The sequence below is a fragment of the Struthio camelus genome, chromosome 5 (assembly GCF_040807025.1).
Source record: "Struthio camelus isolate bStrCam1 chromosome 5, bStrCam1.hap1, whole genome shotgun sequence".
In the NCBI taxonomy this organism is placed as follows: Eukaryota; Metazoa; Chordata; class Aves; order Struthioniformes; family Struthionidae; genus Struthio; species Struthio camelus.
Genome location: NC_090946.1, coordinates 69,959,142 through 69,982,404, shown reverse-complemented (window position 1 = coordinate 69,982,404; position 23,263 = coordinate 69,959,142). Strand labels below are relative to the sequence as shown.

The following is a 23,263-nucleotide window of genomic DNA, read 5'->3' as shown; positions in this document are numbered from 1 at the left end:
AGAATGAGACTGCAGTTACACAAGCAATCTTTTGGCACCAGCGCTGAAACAAACACTCCTTTTCCTGACACCCATAGCACAGCCACTTGTTGCTGCCCCTTGAGCGGGGCAAGCAGAAAAGTTTGGGCTATCACACCCTGAGCATGTTTGGGGAATGGATCCATTGGAAAAAAAGAGCCAAACCAACCTCGTTTCATTTTGTTTATAAATAAGGTAAGTTGGTTGTTCTCCTGATGAATCAGATACCTAATAAACTTCCCAGGCGCAGCTACAAAAATATCCGCTTCAACACAACTCAAGAGGTGAGACAGAGACAAGAATAAGTAGCCTGAAGAGAGAGCTGTTTAAAAAGAGTTAAGCAGCACTGTGATAGGATGGTAAGTAATGCTCAAAACAGGCTAAGCTATGACTCTGAAATCACAGCGCAAAGCAAACACATTAAACACTTCTGCTTTCTCATGGCATCTGTCAGTAGCATTCCTCGATGATTAGGTACACCATTCCTCATCTAGGCAGACATTTACAGAGCATTCTCTTGATATTCCAAATGTTTGTGGAAACTTTCACTGAAGTAAATTTTGCCTGTGAAACGCATAATTTAGTCCTCTCCTTTTTGAAAATGCTTTTCTGGTGACTGGTATAAGTCATCACAATATATTGATGGCTTATATATTCTATTCTATACTCAGGGCTTCGAGGCTTCTGCGTGCCAGATTATAAACTCATGTTTTTATACAGGACTTGAATGCCTTCTGCATCATCTTTGATAGATTCTCAACAATCCTTTATAAATAATAAAGTAGCTGCAGAAATAGAATAACTTTTTTAAAGGGAGAAGTGTAATGAGAAGATTAAAGGGAAAAAGTAAAGATATTGAAATTTCGAGAACATATGACCTTTGCAATTGTTTGTCCCTTTAGAAAAAGTAATTGCAGTTTATGTATGCATAAGATAGACCCCTGAGAATCTTGAGATATTGCTGACTTTAATAATGATATAAACAATCTGAAACAATTGAACTTCAAGGTTTCCTCTTCTAAAGAGAAAGCTGAGACAGACTGTGCCTAGAAAGCACGCCTTGGAAGCTAAGGAAAAGAGAAAGCTTGGTCAAGAAAGCTAAGTTTGAAAGACTTCAAAGACCTGTTCGGTGCACATTCTTAATATGTATGACTATTCATTTACTTACAGATTTAGAAAAAGCAATGCAAGTGACAGCTCGGTCAAAAAAACCCATTCCAATGACATGCAGTGTATTCAGAGTAACAGAATCCCAGACACGTACATGTGGTGGTAATTGCTATAAAAATAGACACAGAAATAACAGCTGAAACAACGGTGGTAAAAAATATCAAGATTAAAAAAATAAGAACGCAACCAAGAAACATTTTAACGTAATTTAAGGCATGAAAGTTATCAGAACTTCCCTAGAGAGGCTATTTAAGCACTGATATGCTACAAATGATAACTATGCTTAGGACCAATATCTAGGATTGAATATTCAGAGTGTATAGCACCTCAAATCTCACTGACTGCTGTCAATTCAGTTAAGTTAATGGATACCGAGACATTTTTCATTAAGTGAAAATTGTTGAAGACCTTGTGACATGGGACCTAGGGTTAGTCCAGGATTATCTGTTTAAACCACAGCAATAAAGATAATTCTGGTCAATGTCAAACAGCAAGCATATAAAGAAGATTAAGAATTTCTAAAGCATAACTAATTTCAAAATCATAAAAATGACCACAGAAAAGGATTGTATCTTCAGATTCTTCTTTACAATCGTAGTTAGAACCAGCTTCTTTTTCTTTTTTTTTAAACATAAAACTCAAGGTATGTATCTTCATACATACATTGCCCAAGATCATTTCCCTCTGAAATTTATGTGATTCTCCTTTTCTCCCCACCAATTTCTTACTTTCGTAACACAGAGAGCCCTCACAGTGGCTCAACATGAAGACAGAAATGCTTCTCAAATCCACTAGAGGGCAATCCCAGTAAGCACATGTTGATTAAGTTTCATATGAAAGCAGTCAGGAATTTAAAACTATATGTTCAACCTTTGCAAGAAAACAGCAGAGGACATATTTTATTTCCCTTTTCCCTGCCCTTTCAAATGAAAATAATATAAGGTCTACTATAACATCTGAAAGAAAGCAACAGCCATCCGGCTTTCCCTCTCATTGATCATAAGTAGGGAAATTGCCCTTAAAAACAAATTAAAACCACTCCAGTACCTCAGGTATACAAAAGGCTTTCATATAAGGTTATATACCACCTTCCCCCCTCAGCACAGGCATCAAATCCTAGATCTTATTTCACAAATATAATGGTAAGTAATTGTACTTACCAAGTTAAAAGAATAAAGCCCAGAGATTTCTCAAACACAATAAAATTTAGAAGTGTGTTTATGTTACTCAGCTAAGTTATCCTAACATAAACCTTAGAATGTGTGACAGAAATTTTGTTTTCTCCGTTTACATCTAGTTAGCGTATTGATAATCTTTTTTTTTTTTTAACCCTTCCTTAAAATTCTTCAACGACATCTACCAAAAATTTTGCGATAGCTTGGCCATGGAATCAGCTGAGCAACTTTTTCCTCAGACTCTTCATCCCTCTTCTACCTATTCTTTCTCACTTGTCTTAACTCTTTGGGGTAAAGACCATCTTATTCTGTCTGACTAAATTCCTACTCTACAATTAGACTTTACAATGGCAAGAATAAGAAATCATTTCTTTTTTTAGCAAATAACCTGAAGCCATTCTTATTTGATTTGCTTTTGGTAGCTGTGGTCAGAAATGAGATTTAATTGGACAGTAGCAGTTTCTTCTACTTCGCCTCCTTTTTCTTTCCCCATGCCACTCCTTCCTCTCAGGTCTCCCCTCTAGTGTCATCCTTCCATGTCTCTTTGGGAGATCAGCTCCAAAATTACCTTTGCAAGCAACAGAACAAGAAACCACTGAATGATCTTGATAATGGGACTGGCAAACCTTGATATGGTGCAATATGTATTCTCAAGTGAAATTTTGTTTGTGCTCATTCCTAAAGTTTAAGGCCAGTTTAACTGCAATATGAAAAGTATATACCTTCTTGGCAACATATTCCTGTGAAATACAACAAATTATATGTCAGCTAAGAGGTCACTCACTTTTCCATCCTTGGATGTACCTGCAACTTGACCTGTTGCTATAGTGATCCTATCAGGATGGACAGCTAGGCTAGAGAAGAAAAACAAGAAACGGTCAGACTTCAAACCATTTATTATGTATTCCATCATACTTGAGCCTGTAATAAGCAGTCTTCAGTCATAAAACACATAACAGACACGTAAATGTTTCATACACCTTTAAACAGAACTGATAAAACAATTTTCATGTTCTTTTATTGAATTATTCCATTACAAACAAAGCAGCGATTTGCTTAAGCCTTGATACCTCAAACGTATCCAAACCAGCACCAGTGTCACTTACGCTGGGATTCATCTCATCTAGATTTAGATGACTGCAAAAGTTTACAATATGAGCTAATTACCTAACTTCAGATATCTCCCATCAGAGTTGGAAGAAATCTGGTCAGTACAGCCAATGCAGTCCAGTGACAATCCTCCAGACCAAACATACACATCTACTCAAATATAAGACAAATTGCTCTCTAGACTCTACTGACCAGATATTCAGTGACTCTTATAGGAACTTAGATATCTAGCTAAGTTAGACACCTGCAGTCAGGCAAGATGATTCAAATTGATGCTATTTTTCCAGAGCAGGAAGGCAGTTATTAAAGTTTGAGCTTAATAAAGATGTCTACTAATATTTTAATAATTTTAATATTTTTTAAAAGGTAAAAAAAATTCTTTATTAAGTAAGAACTAGGGCACACAAATTACATCATCTGATTCCTAAAATCAAAACCGAGATTTATAAAATTGTGATCAACAATAACTAATGACTCTAAGAAAAAAGAATCTCAAATGTGTATTTAAGTAATGCCTGGAATATAGTCTACATTTGTCCTAAATTCTATCTGAAATCTTTTTTCATGGCAGTTATTTTTCATACAGCTCTAGAGGCAAAGTGCAGCGTGAAATGAATGGTTGCAATAATTCATTCAGCTTTATAATGCAAAACTGTATGCTCTTTCTAATAAACCGGAATGCTTTGAAATATCTACAGTCAGAAAATTTGAAGGAAAGAAATGAGATGGAACAGGTCCAAGTTAAAATCTCCCTGTCAAACAACTAGATTATATGAATAATTTGATCCAACGAAACATGCTCACAGCGCAACCAGATTTGATAATCAGTTCTATTTTTGGCTTTCACAGACAACAGGTGTTTCATAATGCTTACTCTAAAGAAGGGATGTCAAACTCATACATTAGGGCCCATCAGATAATCCTGGTGCTTGTTTGAGCTACACTCAACAAGTAGACAGATACCGTCAAGATAAACCATATGTTTATTTATATTGCGATTTACTGCTACTGATATTTCCTGACACCTACTATCCTCTAAGCTTGATCACAGCTAATCACTTTGAAGCCCAAGCTGGCACGTCTGCTTAGCATTAGGCTATGTGAACAAACCAGACGGCTCTGGACTAGCTTGCAGGATATCTGCCATGATGTAGACATCCCTGAAGACTTCCAGGAAGACTGCAGATGCAATCCAAACTGTGGTTAGATCCAGCCTAAAAGACCTATGTTTGGTACGCTGGTCTAGATGAAGACAAATAATTCAATCTTTTCTAAAGCAGAAGAGAAGCATGAATGTACAGATACTAAGAGGTGAGCCTAAGGAAGAAATTAATGTCAAATTATCCTAAATACAGACTAATGAAAAATGAGCAGATCTGCAGGTCAAAAGTCAGATTTCTACTCTATGTGTTCTATGTAAAAAGTGTACCAATTTTGAAATATAAATTTTCTTCAGTAAATATGAGGAGGAATTGTTACCAATTGAAACAGAGAAAGAAGCAGTCATTTGGACAAGATTAATAAGCCAAATTGCACGTAGATACATCCAAACTAGCTGTTTAACTAAGTAACACAGCACGTATGGCAACAGAAACTTCAAGGTAGGTTTTGCCAGCAAACTCAGGCTCCCTTTGGATGGATACTCGGATATCTTAAAAGTCTGTGCCATCCCAACCTGACAGTAGTTGCGTCTCGTGTTGACTAGATTAGAGCTGTAATGGACATTCTATTACTATGACTACAATCACATCTTTGTTTGCTTGTGCAAAAAGGTTGTCAAGCATAGGGACCCAATCTATGCAAGACTTACAGGTGAAGTCAATAGAATTTTCTTTTCAAAGCTATATATAAAAAAGATGAACTTGCAGACACTATATCATGAGAAAAAAAAATAAGCGTATTAGGAGACTTACCACTTCACATCATCGTTATGACCAGTGTAATGTCTCTGAAGTTGTTCTTCAACATTGAATAACACAACTACCGATGCAATGAAATATACAGTTTCACCCGTTGGAAGAAGATATAAGTTGCTGCGACAGTCCCGACCCCTATATCCATAGCTAGCATGTTTGTCAAGGTACAGTAACATTACCTACAAATTAAGCATGTTAAAAATAACTAAACATGAAAAGTTTTTTCTGCCACTGGTATTTCCTGATACTTGACATCTTTTGTTTTGAGCGCAGCTATACCACTTGAAAGCCCTCAAAAACCCCTTACTTTCATACAGTAAAAACAGCTGTAAAAAAAGCATTTCACCATCTTCTATATAGCATACAGAAGATAAATGGTCATGGAGACAGTGATAAGATTTTGATACACTACTCCTTTACTATTCTCTGGAATTTTACAAAAGCCAGACAAAGGCAACACCAATTTTGTCCAAAGTGTATTTACTGTTTACATTGATTGATTCTAATTAAAATAAAAATTTGGAGTTGATGCAAACACTAATAAGTTATTCAATACATCTCCATGCATTATATTAGGATTGACTTCATTATCCTTTGTTCAGGGTGACTGATTTCATTATTCTGGTCATTACCAACCAGATGGACATAAAACTGTAAAAGGGTTACATCATACATTTCCGTTTATTTCTGTAGTATTTAAAAGACAGTGGCCCAGATTCTGATGCTCGTCATATCAACACTAATCTAAAATTAATCCAGTGAAATACCTGGAATTAATCCAGAAACAATCTCATTTAGACTGAATGTTAATTCAGCCAAATTATGTAGTTTTATTCTTCTGAAGAGCCGTTAGGGACTGCAACTATTCTGGCTTTCTCTTTTTATGGGAACAGAGAGGAGCAGTATTAGCTGAATCCTGGCAAAAAGAAACAGGATTCTAATTCGGTCAATATGGAGACACTGGCTGCAACAAATATATGTGTATGTACTAAAATCCTAATTATAGAATATTTAAGAGAGATTTGCACCTTACTCTCTACCATCAAAGATAACACAGTCAAACTAAAATACCTATGTTAACACAATCCAGAGAAATAAGGATAAAAGTTATTTAAATTAATGTTTCAGAAGTAAGATAAGAGCTTGCTAATTTTTTTTTTTAATTAATCCAGTGGAGGTAGTGGTTCATTTGCAGTGCAACATACCCATCCATCAAAACATGCAGTTAAAAATCCAGCTTTTAGACTCCTAAAATGGAATATTTCTGCCAAATTTTCTTCAAGTTTGAGATATGATAAAGAAATGAAAACCATAAATGCCTTAAAATTGCAGATAATCTACTAAGAATTTCTAATCTGTCTGTAAAGGTAAGAGTTACTGCTTTAGTCCGTAGGACAGTGCTCTATTTGGTGAAATTTATTTTTCTCTATAAGGCCAGATGCTATTATCAATTGAAGCCAACATCGAAATTGCCTTAGTTTAATAACATAAAAGTAATTTTCTAATGAACTAGTTGTTTAAGTTTGGATTTAAAAATTAAAAAAGAAAAAGCTAAAAACAATTGTATACACCTTCATATCTCTGTGCATAAAAATAGCTGTTAAACGAAAACCACATTCTTTAGAGAAAATCTTTCTTTCCCCTCTTTCCCTTTCGGATCAACACAATGCCACACTCAACCATTCCTATGACTTCTGTTGTCAATTATTTAATATCTCTCAGCCAGTCTTCACAGGTTTAAACACCATGGGTTGATATCTCCCTCCCCTCACAATTTTCCGCACTCAGATTTGGTGGCTTCAACTGATACTTGATGAGCTGGCACTTCGGCAACTGTTATCTTGCCCCTTCCTTTCCTTTGGCCCGCAGCCTTGTTTCAAACCTCCCGCTCACCAAACGAGCTGGTCGCAGACAGAGCTCCACAGATCTCCGCTCCCTCCCTGACAAGGCACAACGCTGATTTCTCCCTCAGACTACCATCTCTGCTTGATCCCTCCCTCACACCTTGTCATTCAACATTTCCATTTCTTCGTATTTTCATATATCTGATACACTCTCTAACCTTTTTCACCTTACCCTGGTATCCGTCAGCATGATTGCAAGCCCCCATGAGGTTTCACGTATGCCATTCTAGATACATTTGATTTTCTCTCTTCTCTTCTCATAGTCTGCTTTGCCATTTCCATTTGTCCATCTTGCCCCCAACACTTTCTTTCGCTATGCCTGTTCTTACACTACAAGGCATTTCTGGTTGCAACCCCACAGCTAGGCTAATTTTGTCCACTACAAAGCTCTTTTCTCTTACTACAGTGCTGTTATCTTCCTAGCAAACAGCACAGCTTCTCCAGCTTAACTGAACTGAATGCCTGCAGTATCAGTTGCTTTTTTTGCTTTTTTGTGTCTTTTTCCTTAAATTATCTTGCACTCCTACCTCCTGCTTTTCTTCTCATAATTTTAGCCTGTAAACTGAGCATTATTATTTTTTTAATCCTGTAAATACCTACCCATTGGTGTAACTTTTAAGTATGGATATCATGATTGGGTTTGACTACAAAGAAAATACAATCTGAAAGAAAATCAGCGCCTGGTGGTTTTTTTTTGGTTTGATTTGTTTTTGGGTTTTTTTTTTTTTTTGGAACTATGTCTCCTCTTCAGTAATCATTTACGATTAGTTTGGACATTTTATTCATTCATACCTTTTGTACGGGTAGAAAACATTTATGTATAGGATTCTACTGAGTGTACACGCGCACAAACACACCTGAGAGGACATATGAATATTCACATAAAAACTAGTATTCCATCTGGCAAATACATAAGTCAGTTAAGGAACCTTAAGTGAGAAACGAGTAATACTGAAATTATGACCTATTCTAATTATCATTCCTTATAACAGTCTAAAATGCTAACTTCAGCTTCCCTCTATACACTGCTAATGACAACTTTTTTGGTTTGTTTGGTTTTTTTGTTTTAGCAAGCATCCTTACACTTTCTCCCATATCATTCCTATGGAAGCAAGGGCTGCCTCACAGAAATCTGAAGACATCGCTCAACTTTATCGTGATGTGCTGAAGAACTTGGACAATGACTAGATAGTAGAATACTACAAGAAATATTTATCACTTTAATCTCAACTATTTTATTAATTTGTGCTGTTTAGTTGATTTCTGTTTTTTTAAGGCATCCTGGAGTCATTTCTGTATTTATTGTCTCCAGTTCCAGCCGAGTGGGATAGAGCTCATAGGCTCTGCTTCAATAGGAATAATAAGAATGGGTACTAAATCTGTCATTAATCCTTTGGAAACTTGATGTGTACATTGTGAAGCCACATGTAGTTCTATTTATAAAACTTAGCAAAAGACTATCTGCAGTTTGTCTTCTCTTATATGAAGGCAAAGCAATTTCCTATTTGCACTGTTAGGGACCAAAAAGAGTCTTTTCTTAAAATAGAAATCCTTTGGAAGACATAATCTGTCTAAAGATAGTGGATATTGCAAACAGATTCAAATCTTTTTGTGTTTCTGTTTTATCTTGACTCTTCTATCACACATGCTAAGACTACGCAAAAATGAAATCTGCCATTTCTTTTTTCAACAAAAAATAAATGTCCTTATTATATTTATAAATGTCCTTATTATATTTAAAATTGAAACGTGATTCTATTCTATATGTGATGAAACACTTTTCTTTTAATGTCAGAATTCTATACATATCTCCATTCATACATACAAAAGGCAGTAGAAAATGTGGTTGTTTGGTATTTATGTGTTTAGGCACTGTTTACAATCTAAATGCAAGCACTATTTTGTATATGACATCTACTAAGAATTACATTGCTAAGCATCTAACAGTTGCAAAGCACTATTTGATTCTGGTGTTATCCAAGTATTGAAGTTGATTATAGCATCCTCTAAAGGACAATGGTGCACATTTTATAAAATACAGTTTAAAATGATAAATTACTAATGAACTAGTAAAAGACAGGAACTTGTTTTATGCATACTATAATTAACAATCACAGTTCAGTACATTCTTACAATATGCCTAGTTTGATCTTGAGCTAATTAGTATATTTCAGACTTAACCTTCAGGCAACATTTAAGCAAAATCTTCCTTAAGCTGCTATCCTGTATTCCACAAAACACAGCAGCCTCAAGACAAACACCCATTTGAATGGAACATGGCCTAATACTTCACTAATGAAATGAACTTTAATAAAAAAAATCCTAGTTTTGCTACATTTTAGCTCTAAAAATTATCTAAAGCAAATCATTAAGAAATGATTATTTCCACTACTTCCCCATCATAGCAAGGATACACCCATTCCAGTTTAAGCCTCTTGGCTGGTAGTTCTACTTTTGCTTCCAAATTGTAAGATTCCACTTGATCTTTGGGCATGTACATGGTAACAGGACGTCCACGAAGAAACATTTTTACGTATCCTTCCTCTACAAAAGGTCAGAAATGTTTAGTGTTACACAAAAAATAATCAGTGGAGAACTCCAGTGCTTCTCCATCCCTTCCCACTTAACAGTTTAGTGGGTTATAATTACAAAATGACATGCCGTCTCCAATTTACATGACAAATTATGCAGCTTTTTTTTTTTTTTAAATAATCACAAACACGAAACAGAATTTTTTAAAGCACACAAAGTCCCTTTATCCTCTAAATACTTGGAACAGCAGAATTAGAACTAAACATTATCATAAAGAACTACAAAACTGAAAGGATTCAGATTGAAACTATCATTTTTTGTTAAAAAATAATTTTGCATTAACAGTTTTTTAAAATACTAAAAGCGAAGAGGAAAATATCAAAGATTACAATTAACGCAGGAATGCCACTTAAAATTATTTTATTTTTTTCATCAATATTTACATTGGAGCATCAGCATCTAAAGTATTTTTCAACACTTAGTTGCATTCTTTGCATCTCAGTGTAAAGATGCACTTTACACTTGATACACACTGTTAGAGATACATCCAGAATAAAGAACATAAACAATTAGTAAAAGGAATCATGCTGATGTACATGCAAAAAAAGTGTTTAAGAATCACTAAACATTGAAAAAGGAATGACAACATTGACAGCACATTATAGAAAGGAAAATGACATACAGGAGAGAAGCTACAAAAACTGAGTTGGCTCACAGAAGTAAACATTTCTAGGAGAAAGTACTAAAAATAATGTGTTGGGCTTTTAAGAAATATGTTTGGGGAAGAGAAGCAGGGATTAATAACAGATTTGGAAGTACTGACTTGGGGACTTCATGGGGCTTATAAAACTAGGTGATCTGGGAAATGCCATGAAGGTCTGACTAGGACTTTTGGGAACTGGCAAGGCCAAAGAGGGTGTCCTGTGAACTTCTGGTGAAGTTTGTCCAGATTCAGAACGTGCTGGCTCCTGCTGCTCCATCGGCAGATCAAGGGATTCAGCCTTGTTCTCATGCGAATCAAGCAGTTTTGGAGTCAGTGACATCTGTAGAGTTACTAGACAAAATAATCGTGGGCACAGAGGAAATGGGAGGGCAGAAGTAACAAAATCATGTAAATAAAAAAAAAACTTATACAATTTAGGTCTGTTAAAATTATACTATGAATTGTTAAGTATCATCACAAACAATTTGAAAACTAAGGCTCTATTCGAATTGGAAAATAAGCACACATTACAGATCCTGATTAAATGAATTAAAAATATTGGCTGAACAAATAAACCTATAGCTATGCTGTACCTCATAAATATGTGCATCTGCCTTTATACTAATTCGTTTGGGAAAGGTATCTAGTTGATCTGTCACAGTAAAATCATAGAGCTAGGGCTCTATAAATACACCTAATTTACAGAATTAATGTGTAAAATGAAACAAAAAAAGGAAAATTTAACTTAAAGTAAAAAAAAAAATTAAAGTAAAAAAAAAAAGAAAAAGAAAAAAGCACAGATCAATAATGGTGACAGATGTTTGGAGTTCAAGATGCCTGTTAAATATTGGAACTGTTTTTAAAAATCTGCTCTGATAGATCTGTATCAGAAAATAAACTACAGAAATTGTTTTTCCTTTATAATAATAGAGCAGTAAAACCCTATGTGTACAAGCACGCAGCATCTATTTAATAAAATTGAAATATATCCCAATACTACTAATATTGGTATGCCAGAAGTTAATATATTTTCAGCAAGACAACTCCTAATTGTGTTTAATAAAGGTAAGAGAATGAAAGTCTAATTCACTGAACTGCTTTCATCACCTGAAAGGTATCATGAGACTCATAAAACTTGCATTTAGACACCTACTATGGAAGTATCCAACATTTGACTGAGTCACTCAGTGCTCCTTTTTAGAGTCAGTAGGGAGTAACAGACACTTTTGGAGGGATTAATCACATGTTGTTCAGAGGTTCAAAACCATAGTATTTAAAGCGAATCTTCAAGATGCCTGTATCTCTCTACTAACTATAAAAAGGAACTTAGACATTCCTATCCCTGGCCTAGTCGTCCTAAGTGTGTATGTCTAAGTTTTGGTAATATTAATTTCATCTACAATGACTGACGTTAGTAATACAGCAGGTGAACTACATAACCAATCCACATCCCTTTTCATTTATTTTCCATATCCAATATTTTAAGACAGCAAAATTCTCTATGTGAAGATACAGATACAAAGACAGACAGTCAGCAGAAACTACAAAGACAGACCAATGGTGAAATTTTTAAACAAATATATCTTTTACACCTGCAATTTCATAAAATTGAAATTGTTGCTGAAAATATCAGTAAAAATGATATAGTTATTGAATTGCAGCAAGAGGATGCATGAACGCTAGTAGGATCTGCAAAGCAGACCACTACTGATTGCAGGCATAAAATCAAATACACAGAAGTAGAGACTTTCAAATACTCTGTTTTGAGAACAAACATCTTTTCTTTGTGAAATTTTAAGATTTGCTGCAAAGTTGAAAGATTCTGATTAGTGGAAACACCGTTAGGAATAAGCTATCTCTAAAAAGCAAGACAAATCTGTGATTATATCACAGATATAAACATGCATCAAAAATGTGCATATTTACACTACAATTTAGCTATAGCTTTAGAAACCAATATGATGTATTTTACCAACTCTGTATTAGAACATTGAGCAAAAAGCACTGAGAAATTAGTTTTATGCCTAAGCCTGCTTACTCAATATTCAGAAAACTCTACAGTCTACTCAGTATGAAAAAGCAAGGGAAAAAAATCAAGGCATCTATAAACGTATGTTAAGCTAACAGCAAAACAGCCAACAAAGGGGCAGATTCTATTTGAATTTCAGCAGAAGTGCAGAACACCATTTCAAGCACAGTGAACATCCAGATGTTGCCATATAGCTCTCTCAACATTTTTTTTTCTAATTCAAACTCCTCTGAAAAAGTCCACATGCATCTAAATTATAACCCACTATTAAAGCGCAGCTGAGGGTTATAATTCAGTAGACGGTACAATAGATGGTGTAATACTTTTTGCTTTATTCAAAAGAAATAGAAAAGCTTTCATTTTGTTAAATGCATGTAGAAGTTATAAAACAGCTGTTTATACATACAGCTATTATCCTACTAGTACCAGTTTTGCTTCGAGAGCTATGAGGTTTGGGAAGTGAAGCCTACCTTTGCAGTGTGTCACACGGCGCTTCCCTTGTGATTACAGAGACAGAGACAGAAGGGCTAGATAAAGATGTGTTTGAGTATAACAGGCTCACTAAATACCTGCTCTACGGGCTGTCCAGTCGTATTCTGCCGGAGGCTAACCTGTTACTTGACAAAACACTGAGCCATACTTCATTCAGTAGGTTGGGTAATTATAGTCAAAACTGTAATTTCTACAGTTTTAATTTTAAATTACCCACAGCTAACAGTGGGTCTAAATGTTTAGTTCTTTTATTGTTAAAATATTAATTTAGGCTTTATTATGCAGTTTGATGCTAAAATAAGTATTAAGAATATCAAGTATACCTTTCTTAGAAATAAACATTAATTTCAGTGAGATTTTTTCTGGATGAGAAGGGTAAAAGTAATGTCAAATATGTTCAACTACGGATCTTTTTCTACTGGAAAAATGCCCAAAGAATAATCATTCCAAATACCTTTGCTTACAAGGTGCAAGGGAAGAAGAAACGTTGTGCAACAAAAGTATATGCTGTGTGAATCAGTTTTCTTTTTCCTAGGTATGGCTTAAAGGCTTAGTTGGATGCTGATCCAACAAATGGATGCTGACCTAAGAAACAGAGGTTTTCTACTTTTTTTACTTTTTCAGTTTAATGTATGATTATTGTTGCAGAACAATATACAAAAAGACTATGATAATTCTCATGAATCCATATACACTCAGTCCATTACTCTACAATAAGAAAGCTTTTATTTTAGCTCTTTCTGGGTAACAGAACATAAGCTGCTCTGTATACTATTCGGTTTCATATCTTCATTGATTCATATCTTCATTTAAAAGTTTGTATAGCTCTAATGACAAAGCTAAATTATATTTTCACTTATATCTGCAATTTGGCTTTTGAAATCTTGTTACAGTGGCATAAGCAGGAATACCCACACAGTAACTTTCAAATTAAAGATAGATTTCCAAAATCAGAGCTGCAAAACATTTTTTTTTATTTGTAATTTGACAAATTTGATCATTAGGACAAATGTGGAATTCTTTAATAGTACTTTCTTGCTCCCTTCTATGCTAATTTAACATGACAGTGTCACAGCTATAATTTTGCATATGTTTTAATTAACAAAAATCTTAATACTGCTGTGAAAAGGAAGAATATATTTGGGGTTAGAAAACACAGTCTTTTCTTCTTTGTCTTCTTTCAAAGAATTCTCGTGGTAAAATAAACCCGTTTGCCCCATAAAAGCTAGAGCAAACTAACCAACTTTTTAAAAAAAAAATTTGCCACCAGTTGCCTGTAGGTATCATGCTTAAAGTCCCAATACCAGCTCTTGGATATCCACAAATAACTGTGATAGCATAATAGAATTTATCTGTTAAATTTTAAAAGTTCCTACCTGCACTGAACATCGGTTCCTTGGGTTTGCTGTGAAAATAATGAAAAAAATACATTTTAAGCAGTTATATGTGCCTACTATACATGCAAAAGGTAAAAATGGTTTACATAATTCCACAATTCAATTATTTACAACATAGATCCTCACGTAGACACAATAAAAACAGCATACACTGTGGCTTCTTGATGGCAGATGCTAAAACCTTTTTACACTCAATTCCTTTCACATCTTGTAACTACAGATTGTTCTCCACTAACTGCCAGATCATCTTCTCCTACAGGGTTAGTTCAGTTATAGAAGAATATGGAAATTGGTCATGAATAGCTGCATGTTTTGGTCTCCAGTTAGTCATTAATATTTTGTTGCTTTAAAGAGGTCTGTAACTACAATAAAAAGGCAGGAATGCATTCTTAACTGTAAAATCTCTATGCACATGTGTGCAAACTACTATATCTGAGAATGTGTGGCTGTTTACTTGCTTCACGGCTTTGCTCTCTCTGGCTTTAAGGAGAAAAAAAAGTTTGGTGCTTCTCCTAAGAGTTTACACAAAACGTGGAACTGCCCAATTGGTTCTTGGTGAATGGTAGTATTTGATAAAACCTAAAAAGCCTTTGAAAATCACATATCCATCATTATTAAAATGTTTCTTCTTTCTCAATGGACTACTGCCTGGAAGACTGAAATTAAAGTTGCTTTGTCTTTTTGCCTCAGGAAAACCATTCAGGAAAACTTGAGGGGAAAATATACTGTGTGCAGAGAAAGAAAAGATAGAAGAGATGAGTAGCAATCTAGATAGTACTACAGGAGTCAGAAAGAACCAATCATTTTCAAGAAACATGAGTGTCACATTTTCTTTATCCTTTGCCCCTTTATGATTAAGCTTGAGGATGTTGCTTCTCATGAAACTTAAAAGGGGCATGAAGGTATCCATATTAAGCAATTATTTTCCTTTCAGTTCCATTTTCTCTGTATGTAGTAAAACTTTAAAACCTAAGATTACTGTTGTATGTTTCTTAAGGTGATCCTGGAAGGGATGAAAAAATCTATCATTTTAATGGAGGAATGCTGAAGGATGAATCATCCATAGAGCTTTGATCCCGTCTCCACATCAGCCAGAGGGGATAAATAAAGCGTCCTTTCCTAAACAGCAGCCGAAAGATGAGAAGCTAAAACAATGAAATGAAATAGCTGTCCTCTACAAAGAGGTTGATGTAAATAATTTTACGCTATTTTCCCTCTTCCCTTAATTTGACACTGTTATTTCAACAATAAATTTACTTAATGATAGATTTACTTGATGATTAACTGAATTCTACTGATCCTGCCCACGAATACAGCAGCCTTTCATAATACCAACCATCAAAACTTATGTATCAAGCTGGCCTACACAGCCAATCTCATCTACATAAATAGCATGATGTGTTGCCATTGCTAACACCAGGATTAACAAATTTTCTTATGAATGAAGATAGTTATAGAAAATAAAAACTATGGGATGGAGCAGTAGTCAAAAATGCTTCATTATTAGAGATTAAAAAAGCACTTAGTTCTGAACAGTCCATGGTGACTTATTCAAGCTAATGAAGCTAATGTGAAAGGCTGATTCGTGACAGCGACAAAGCACATCATACGTACTTTCTAATTACACAAACCCTAACCACAAACACAGCTCAGAGTCCCATAAACTTAAATCACTTTCTGGTTATCTACCCTTTATAAAGGCTTACTCCTTCTCACAGTGATGGGGAATTGGGAAACCCTAAAATAGTATGGGAGACTCTGGTTACCTCCTCACCCCTTAAAGCTTCTTAAAACATCTTTCCATAGCATTATGTTTTCGCACAGCAGCCTACCAACTGAAATTACTCATACCACTCTATATACTTCAAAAACAATTTCATAATTGCCTTTTTAGATTCCTGACATGCATTCTGCTATAAGCTTCATCTACAGACCAGACATGATGCAAAAAATGATAGGGCTGTGAGCAGTTGGTTCGGTAACACCCTCCTCCTCCTCCCTCTTCCATGCATACAGTTACTTTTGCAGGACAGCCTTAGCCCCTAGCATATAGAATCATTCTCATTTTTCTTCTGATCCCATGATACACTTTTTAAAAGCAATTTGCACAGTGGCCCAGCTTCAACAGGAAGCGCAAAGGACGTCATTTCCAAGCACACACCATAGATAAAGGCACTCTTCAAGGAGGTGAGAGCTGTGGTTTTGAACGTCCTCAGGCTGCGGGTGATATAAATCAGGTTCTCTAATTCCTGGGAAAACTCTCTAACCACACAACTATTGTACCAATAGCAGGACCAACATCACTAGCTCCAGCTAAGGCCATTTAACACGTGCTCTCAATTAGTTCCTTGGGATAATTGCACAGTACTTAAGCATTCCATTGTTTGTGCTTTGGATGTCCTCCCTGAGTACAAATTAAGTGATTTCTGATCAATGGTGTAGCCCAGCCTTTTGTGGCCTAGCAGCTGCAAAATTACATTGCCATTACATTTCTATTAGAATAGTATGAAAACATTAAAAATGTACTTTTACTACTGCGATCAATTTTAGATTGGCAACAAAACAATTTTGCAGATGATCATCAGTTAGGCCATAATGTTTTTATTTCTTAGTTTCTTAAGTAAGGAAATAAACTACCAATAATTTACCACCCGTACTTAGGCTGTTCATCAGTTCACAAAAGCTTGCTTACTCCCCACGTCTCTCAAAGATGCCAAACAGATAAAAAGAAAGGGAAACAGGAAGGATTTTTGTGCCATACCATTGGTTCATGCACAATCCAATGACTCACAAAAAAGCAAAAATGCACAGACAGAACAGATGAATTATGTTATTACATGATCCTTCTGTTTCTACGGTCACAACATCTGTGAGATAGTAGAACAGTATCACCACCTCCACTTTATATATAGGGAACTGGAATATGACAGAGATCAAGTGAAACGACCAAGAGCAAAAACTGTCAATGAAATACGGAACAGAACCACCTCCCAGTATAGGAACTTTGCCACAGAAATCAGTCAATGAATCAGTTGTTCGTTCAAGACCATCCTAAGCCTGAAACTGCTGGAAAAGACATTCTGTTCTTTGTACTGCCAGCACTACAGAGAAAATAGTACCAAAAAATAAAGTTCCTTTGTGCTAAGGCAGAAATGGGTACCCCTTTACTCCAGTCCTCTGGATAGCACTTGCATTTAAGCCTCTTCTTTCATTTCTCATTAATCTGAGTCGACAATGGCAGTGGTTTGAAAATATTACCACATTCCAACTTTTTTTTTGCTATCTGTCATTTGCCATAAGAAAGTTGGTAGAATGGCATGAATTCCTATACCTCAGCCACTTAGCTCCACACACTACTCTCTTCAGAAAATAATTTTAGTTAGATACTTGGTGGTTTCAACCCATAGCTTAATGAGTCACCTATGTATATTTGAACGATAAAAGTCTTCACAGTGCTGTATATATACTGTTGGTGGTCTCTAAAGCTATTCTGAGGGGAAAAAAATGCTATCACAAAAAGCAAGACATATGATCCAGCTAGAAGACTATTTCCTCAGTATAGACTGTTACATACAGTTACAGTTACATACATACTTATGGCCCCAAAATATATAATTAAAGAAATAGTCAAAAAATGGATGAAACTTTTTAACTGTCTAAACTTAATTTTGGTATTTTTACGATATTTAAAGCACTTGAAATTTGATTGAATTTGAATATAAAATACCAGACAATGAGTGGCCTGGAGTGGCTGATAAGCACATTTTCCCTTTTGCCAGTTCTGCTAGAAGGTCCAGGTGGCGACGCTAGCCTTGTTAAACTAACTCAGCAAAATTTTCCAGACTTTGCAAGACCTACCTCCAAAGCTATTCTCTACCCTTTGTGCTCACAAAAACCTCTCTTGATTTGCCTGCCTTCCTCATTACTCACTTCTCTCTTGACCCAAATCACTGTGTGGGACAAGATAATAACAGAAAATGTAAAGCGAAAAACAGCTCAGATCCTTCTGAAAATCATGTAATCACCATGTAGCTTGAACATAGTAATATTGAAAACAGGGAACAACTTTAGCTCCTTTTTTTTTTTTCTTAAGCCAACAACGAGGTTCAAGATGTATCAGAACACATAACCAAACAATCACAGCGCTCCAAAAATCTGATAAGAGAAAAATCCAAGAAACAAGAAAACAAGAAAAATACGTTAAAGTTCTCAAACTACCTATAACTATCAGGTACATAAATCATTGTATTTATTAAAAAAAAAAAAAAAAAAAAAAAAAAAAGAGAAAAACCCACAGCTGTCTTATCAAGAGTATATGCCAGGAACTTGAAGACTAAGGGAAACCACAAAGATAATGAAAAAATGTATTTAACAATTATGAGCTTTTTGAGCAATTCAAGATTTTTATGTGGTTCATGGTATAGATACAAAGCGAATAAATTTTATCTAAACTTGAAAAATGGTCTGATTTAAAGTGCTTTAAAATACACTTTTGTCCAACTGGTGTAGCTTATAAAAAAACTGAACTTAGAGACTAATTTCATTGTTAGGGCAGTAGGTGTAGAAAGGAGATTTTAAAATACCATTACCTTTCGCTGTTCTTTTTACCACTGGAGGAACTGCTGGTGGATCCTGTGCGGTTGCGACTCCCCTTGGAATCTCCATAGCTTTCCCGACGACCTCCTGGTGACACACGCTCGGCTGAACTGGTTCTCTTAACAGTGCTAATAAAAAAGGGATCAAGTTTTACAGCAGTACTTGTAAAAACACATATTTTTATGACAAACATTTCTGACAAACGTATTAAGTAGAATTCTGACTCTTAAAAATAACTACAGCTCTTAAAAGTTGAATTCTTTTTTTCTATTTTTTTTTTTTTTAATCACAGCTTGATTTGGTGAAGAGCCTACATAAGAGTTTTGCTGAGTATCTAGTACAAGAAAGACTAACATACTGCTTTTTCCTTCATCATAAAACCAAAGATGGGCTATATCAATATCATAAGATAGGCTGAAAAATCTACTTTCCGGGGAATAAGACAGACTGCTGAGGAAGAATATTCAAAGGTCATATTTCAAATCTTGGAATACTGCTCCAAACTTCTGGAGTTTTGAACTTTTTTTTAAAAATAAGAAGTGAGAGCAGCCACCTGACACTTCGAGCCAGACTACAGAGACTGCCGAAAGTAAGTCAGAATTTGAGCACTCCCAAGCTAACTTTATCTCTTCATTCAAAATCAGTTATTCTGTGCTTCAAAGCTAGTTTTAACACACCTGCAAGTGAAATTAATGGAGAGCTGGCCTACAATTTTTCATTAGCTTATCAAAAATGTATGCTTCCTACTTACAGGTAGGAATGGATTAGATTCCTCACATTCCCTGTTGGGGCATTTCCTCGAAGGCTTAAAATTTTCCCTTTCCCTCTCACTTGTCTCCTCCCTCCTGTGCAAGAGCACCTATTAAGGTCTTGCACGACTTTAGGGCACCCCTTAACCATCCAGCTCCCTCTGATAGGAAAAGATGGGCCAAACATAAGCAGGTAAAGAGAAGCTTCCCCCTACCCCAGGCTTGTGCTGTTTTCCTCCTTCCAGAGAGCTGAGTGGAAAAGTCTGCTTTTCCGGTAGCATTCCCACAGCTCCTGCAGCAACTCTCTTGCCCCAGGTCCCACAGGACACTGACGATGGCTTGGAAGGTCACGCTAACACCCACGCAACTCTCCCCAAATCTCAGACACAACCCCCAAAACCGGAAAACTTCCGTTCTTTCTACGCCTGCTTCTTCAAGCCTCAGCCTCATCGAGCCATTCCTATTCCTGTCTCCACCTGGCTCCCCCTGCCCCTCAATACCCCCCTGTCATGACCCCCGGAACAGCCCATTACCACCATGCTCATTGCCCCAGGCCTCTGTGAGCTCTACGCCAAGCCTCTGGATGCTCCTAAAAGCTATTCCTACTATAGCTACTATAGTAGCTATCGCTACGTTAGCCAGCTCTCCAGAAGCTGTCCTTTTTCATGTGTAGTGTATAAAAAAAAAAAAAAAAAAAGGCATTGACTCGTCATTAATAAAAGAAATGAGGCAGACTTTTTTGTTTAGTCTTAACAGTCTGTCAAGTGTGAGACACAGCTGACACACATACACATAGGTATTTTCCTGCTCCATTATGGCTTTTTACCAATGAGGCAGGTGAAATTCCTCAGCTCAAATTCCTCAGCTGAGGCTCAGTGACAGAAGTAACAGGAAAGACTGAACTAGCGTCTCTCTGCAAAGCAACGGCCTCGAGGGAAGGAAACCCCAGCCAGGGCAGGCTCCACAGGGCAGGAATCTCAGAAGCATCTCGAGTAACTCGACAAAACCTTTTTGGAACTTGCAATGTCAGAACAAACCTTCAGTGCTGCATTTCTGTACTAGAAGCAAGTACAATTCGAATGATTAAGTTGCAATTAAGGATACTATTTTTGTGGAGAGAGTGGTGTAAGAGAACAAGCAGAATGCTAAGTTACACACGGGCAGAAAGCAAGCAGTTCATAGGAGAAGGGAAGTGGTAGCAAAAAGAATTTAATTCTGTCGTCACTTCAGAAATCAGTGTTTCCTAAAGTGGCCTAAGATTCTCCAAGTCATCTCAAAGGATAAATGCATTAAGAAAACTCCTCAAATATATTCAACAGCATACTGTTAACATTTAAGTGTTCCCTGCCTCTCATAACATCATCCAATTTAATATTACTCCAATTAAAGAATAAGCCCTGATACTGAAAATGTTGATGCCATATAAAATACCTTTATTAGCATGAGTCCTTCCACTATTTTATAAACACCACTGCATAAACATCCCGTAGGTGTGATTTTGCAGGGTCTAACCATTATTCTTGCTTCTTTGCCTTGACCAGAACAAGATGATGTAATATTAGCCCACATCAAAAGCTAATTAAGGAAACCACCAAATTGTTCTAATGTCAGAAAAACTGTAAGTTACAGAAGTAATTTCAATTTAATTTTAGTGTTGCTTATGGTTTTATTTTTACAGCTATCAACAGTCAAAAGATAGACTAACGGATAACAACAAATGGGACTGAAGCCTAAAAGTATAATGCTACCTTCCTTTTGAAAAATGAAGTCCCATTTCACAGCATCAAAACTACTTTTACTGCAGTGGAACGAGAATAAAATTTTTTAAAACTCCTTTGGCTTATGTCCACTAGTGCTTAAACTAATTAGCCGTGCCATCTTCTGAGAAATTCTATTACAAATGTTCAACTGAAAACCCCAGATGCCCAGGAACGAGTATCAGCAGGTAGCCTGGAGCAACACAGGTGTATTAACTCAGTTTTGGCATATACACTTTTTGGTAGGTCCAGGATAGTAAACACCATTATTCATATTTGTAGCTACAGTAGATACGCTGTCACCTGAAGAGGAATCTAAAAATGAGGAGAGTAGATTACAGAAAATATACATCTAATTTACAGACTTCTAAGAGTGTAACTGGATTCCAGAACCTGGCTTCCACATTAACTTTATGAGAGGATGGCATTTTCAATTATTGAAAAGGTTAATATTCAGTAATGCTATTGCTAGCTTTTTCAAGAAAGTAACGTGGCCTAATGAACTATCTCTATAATAAAAATGATGTTAGCGTGAGAATATGGTGATACCATAACTGGAATTATTATTTAAGTCTAAATTTTGTAATGCATTTAAGTTTATTGATGATGAGAAGTTTTAAAAATGTACTTCTGAAAAAGTTAATAATTTTTACAGTTAAGTTCTACAATGTTAGTGCTACTACTAAAACAGCCACTTGCTTATGTGTTGAACCATGACAGAAGGGAAAACAACTGAGCTTCAACACTACAAAGCTATTAAGGATCCCTCACCTTAGAGCAGGCTTTTTCAGTTTGCATGCATTGAGAAGGTTCACAGACCTGCTTATCCAGATTGAGAGATGCGTAAACAAAGCAGAATAAAAAGTGAATGCAACAATAAAACGTGGAAACGACATTAAAAACAAACTTACATTAAAAGACACATAATTGCATGCATTCAAGATATGAAGTCACGTGCAAGAGTAAACACTATAGTGTTTATTGACACTCAGTCAGATGTTTAATCATTTCAAACCATACATTTAAGAACACCAATGTATCTTTGAATGACAAAAAACTTAGCAATGCTCTGTATACGCTGACCATTTCTAAAGCTACTTGGAAAAAAAAAAAAAAATCAAAGAGGCTATCTGAGGAAACGAGACAGATGATCCAGCTAGAAGACAAAAGACTATTAACAAAGCAACAATAAGCACAAGAAAAGAAATCCTCATATATACATACATATACCATTGCATAGCATGAATGTTTCAGATGGTTGCATTACTGAATTGTGGTGAGCAAATCTGGCCAAAAATTAAGAAAAAAAAAAATTAATTACCAAAATTTGGAAGGGGAGGGAAAGAAAAGCTTCTTAATAAAAATGAATTAAGAAATAGTGCGCAATGCTCTTAGACTGTAACTGACAATATTAATAATATTTTGAAACTTGTCTAGCACTCTTTCTGACCCTCATTTAATTCAATTAGAATAAATTCAGGAATACTATATGACTTCAATTTCATTATGCCTTTGAGCAAAGTGCACTAATAACTTTAATTGTTGAAGATATAGTAAAGCAGCATAATGGTTTTGCTACTCAAAGTTCAATGGAGACACATTTTTTAATTTACATCCCTTTTCTTCTAAAACACTATTCTTGCAAGTCAAGTGCTAAATAGAAGACTTAATTGAGGGTTTGATACAGAGTTTGTATGCGCGCCAGTTACAAATCA

General features: G+C 35.7%; 1 protein-coding gene across 2 annotated transcripts in view; it reads right to left on the bottom strand.

Annotated features, from left to right (window-relative positions):
• The window catches only part of EML1 (EMAP like 1), a 127,480-nt gene that overhangs the window by 21,485 nt on the left and 82,732 nt on the right, over positions 1–23,263 (bottom strand). For both annotated transcript variants that reach the window (XM_009675477.2, XM_068947011.1), the window contains exons 4-9: positions 19,036–19,170; positions 14,426–14,454; positions 9,708–9,837; positions 5,387–5,536; positions 3,148–3,217; positions 1,187–1,297 (exon numbers count right to left, since the gene is read on the bottom strand). In XM_009675477.2, coding sequence (XP_009673772.1) covers positions 1,187–1,297; positions 3,148–3,217; positions 5,387–5,536; positions 9,708–9,837; positions 14,426–14,454; positions 19,036–19,170 — 625 coding nt within the window. The remainder of the gene's footprint in view (positions 1–1,186; positions 1,298–3,147; positions 3,218–5,386; positions 5,537–9,707; positions 9,838–14,425; positions 14,455–19,035; positions 19,171–23,263) is intronic.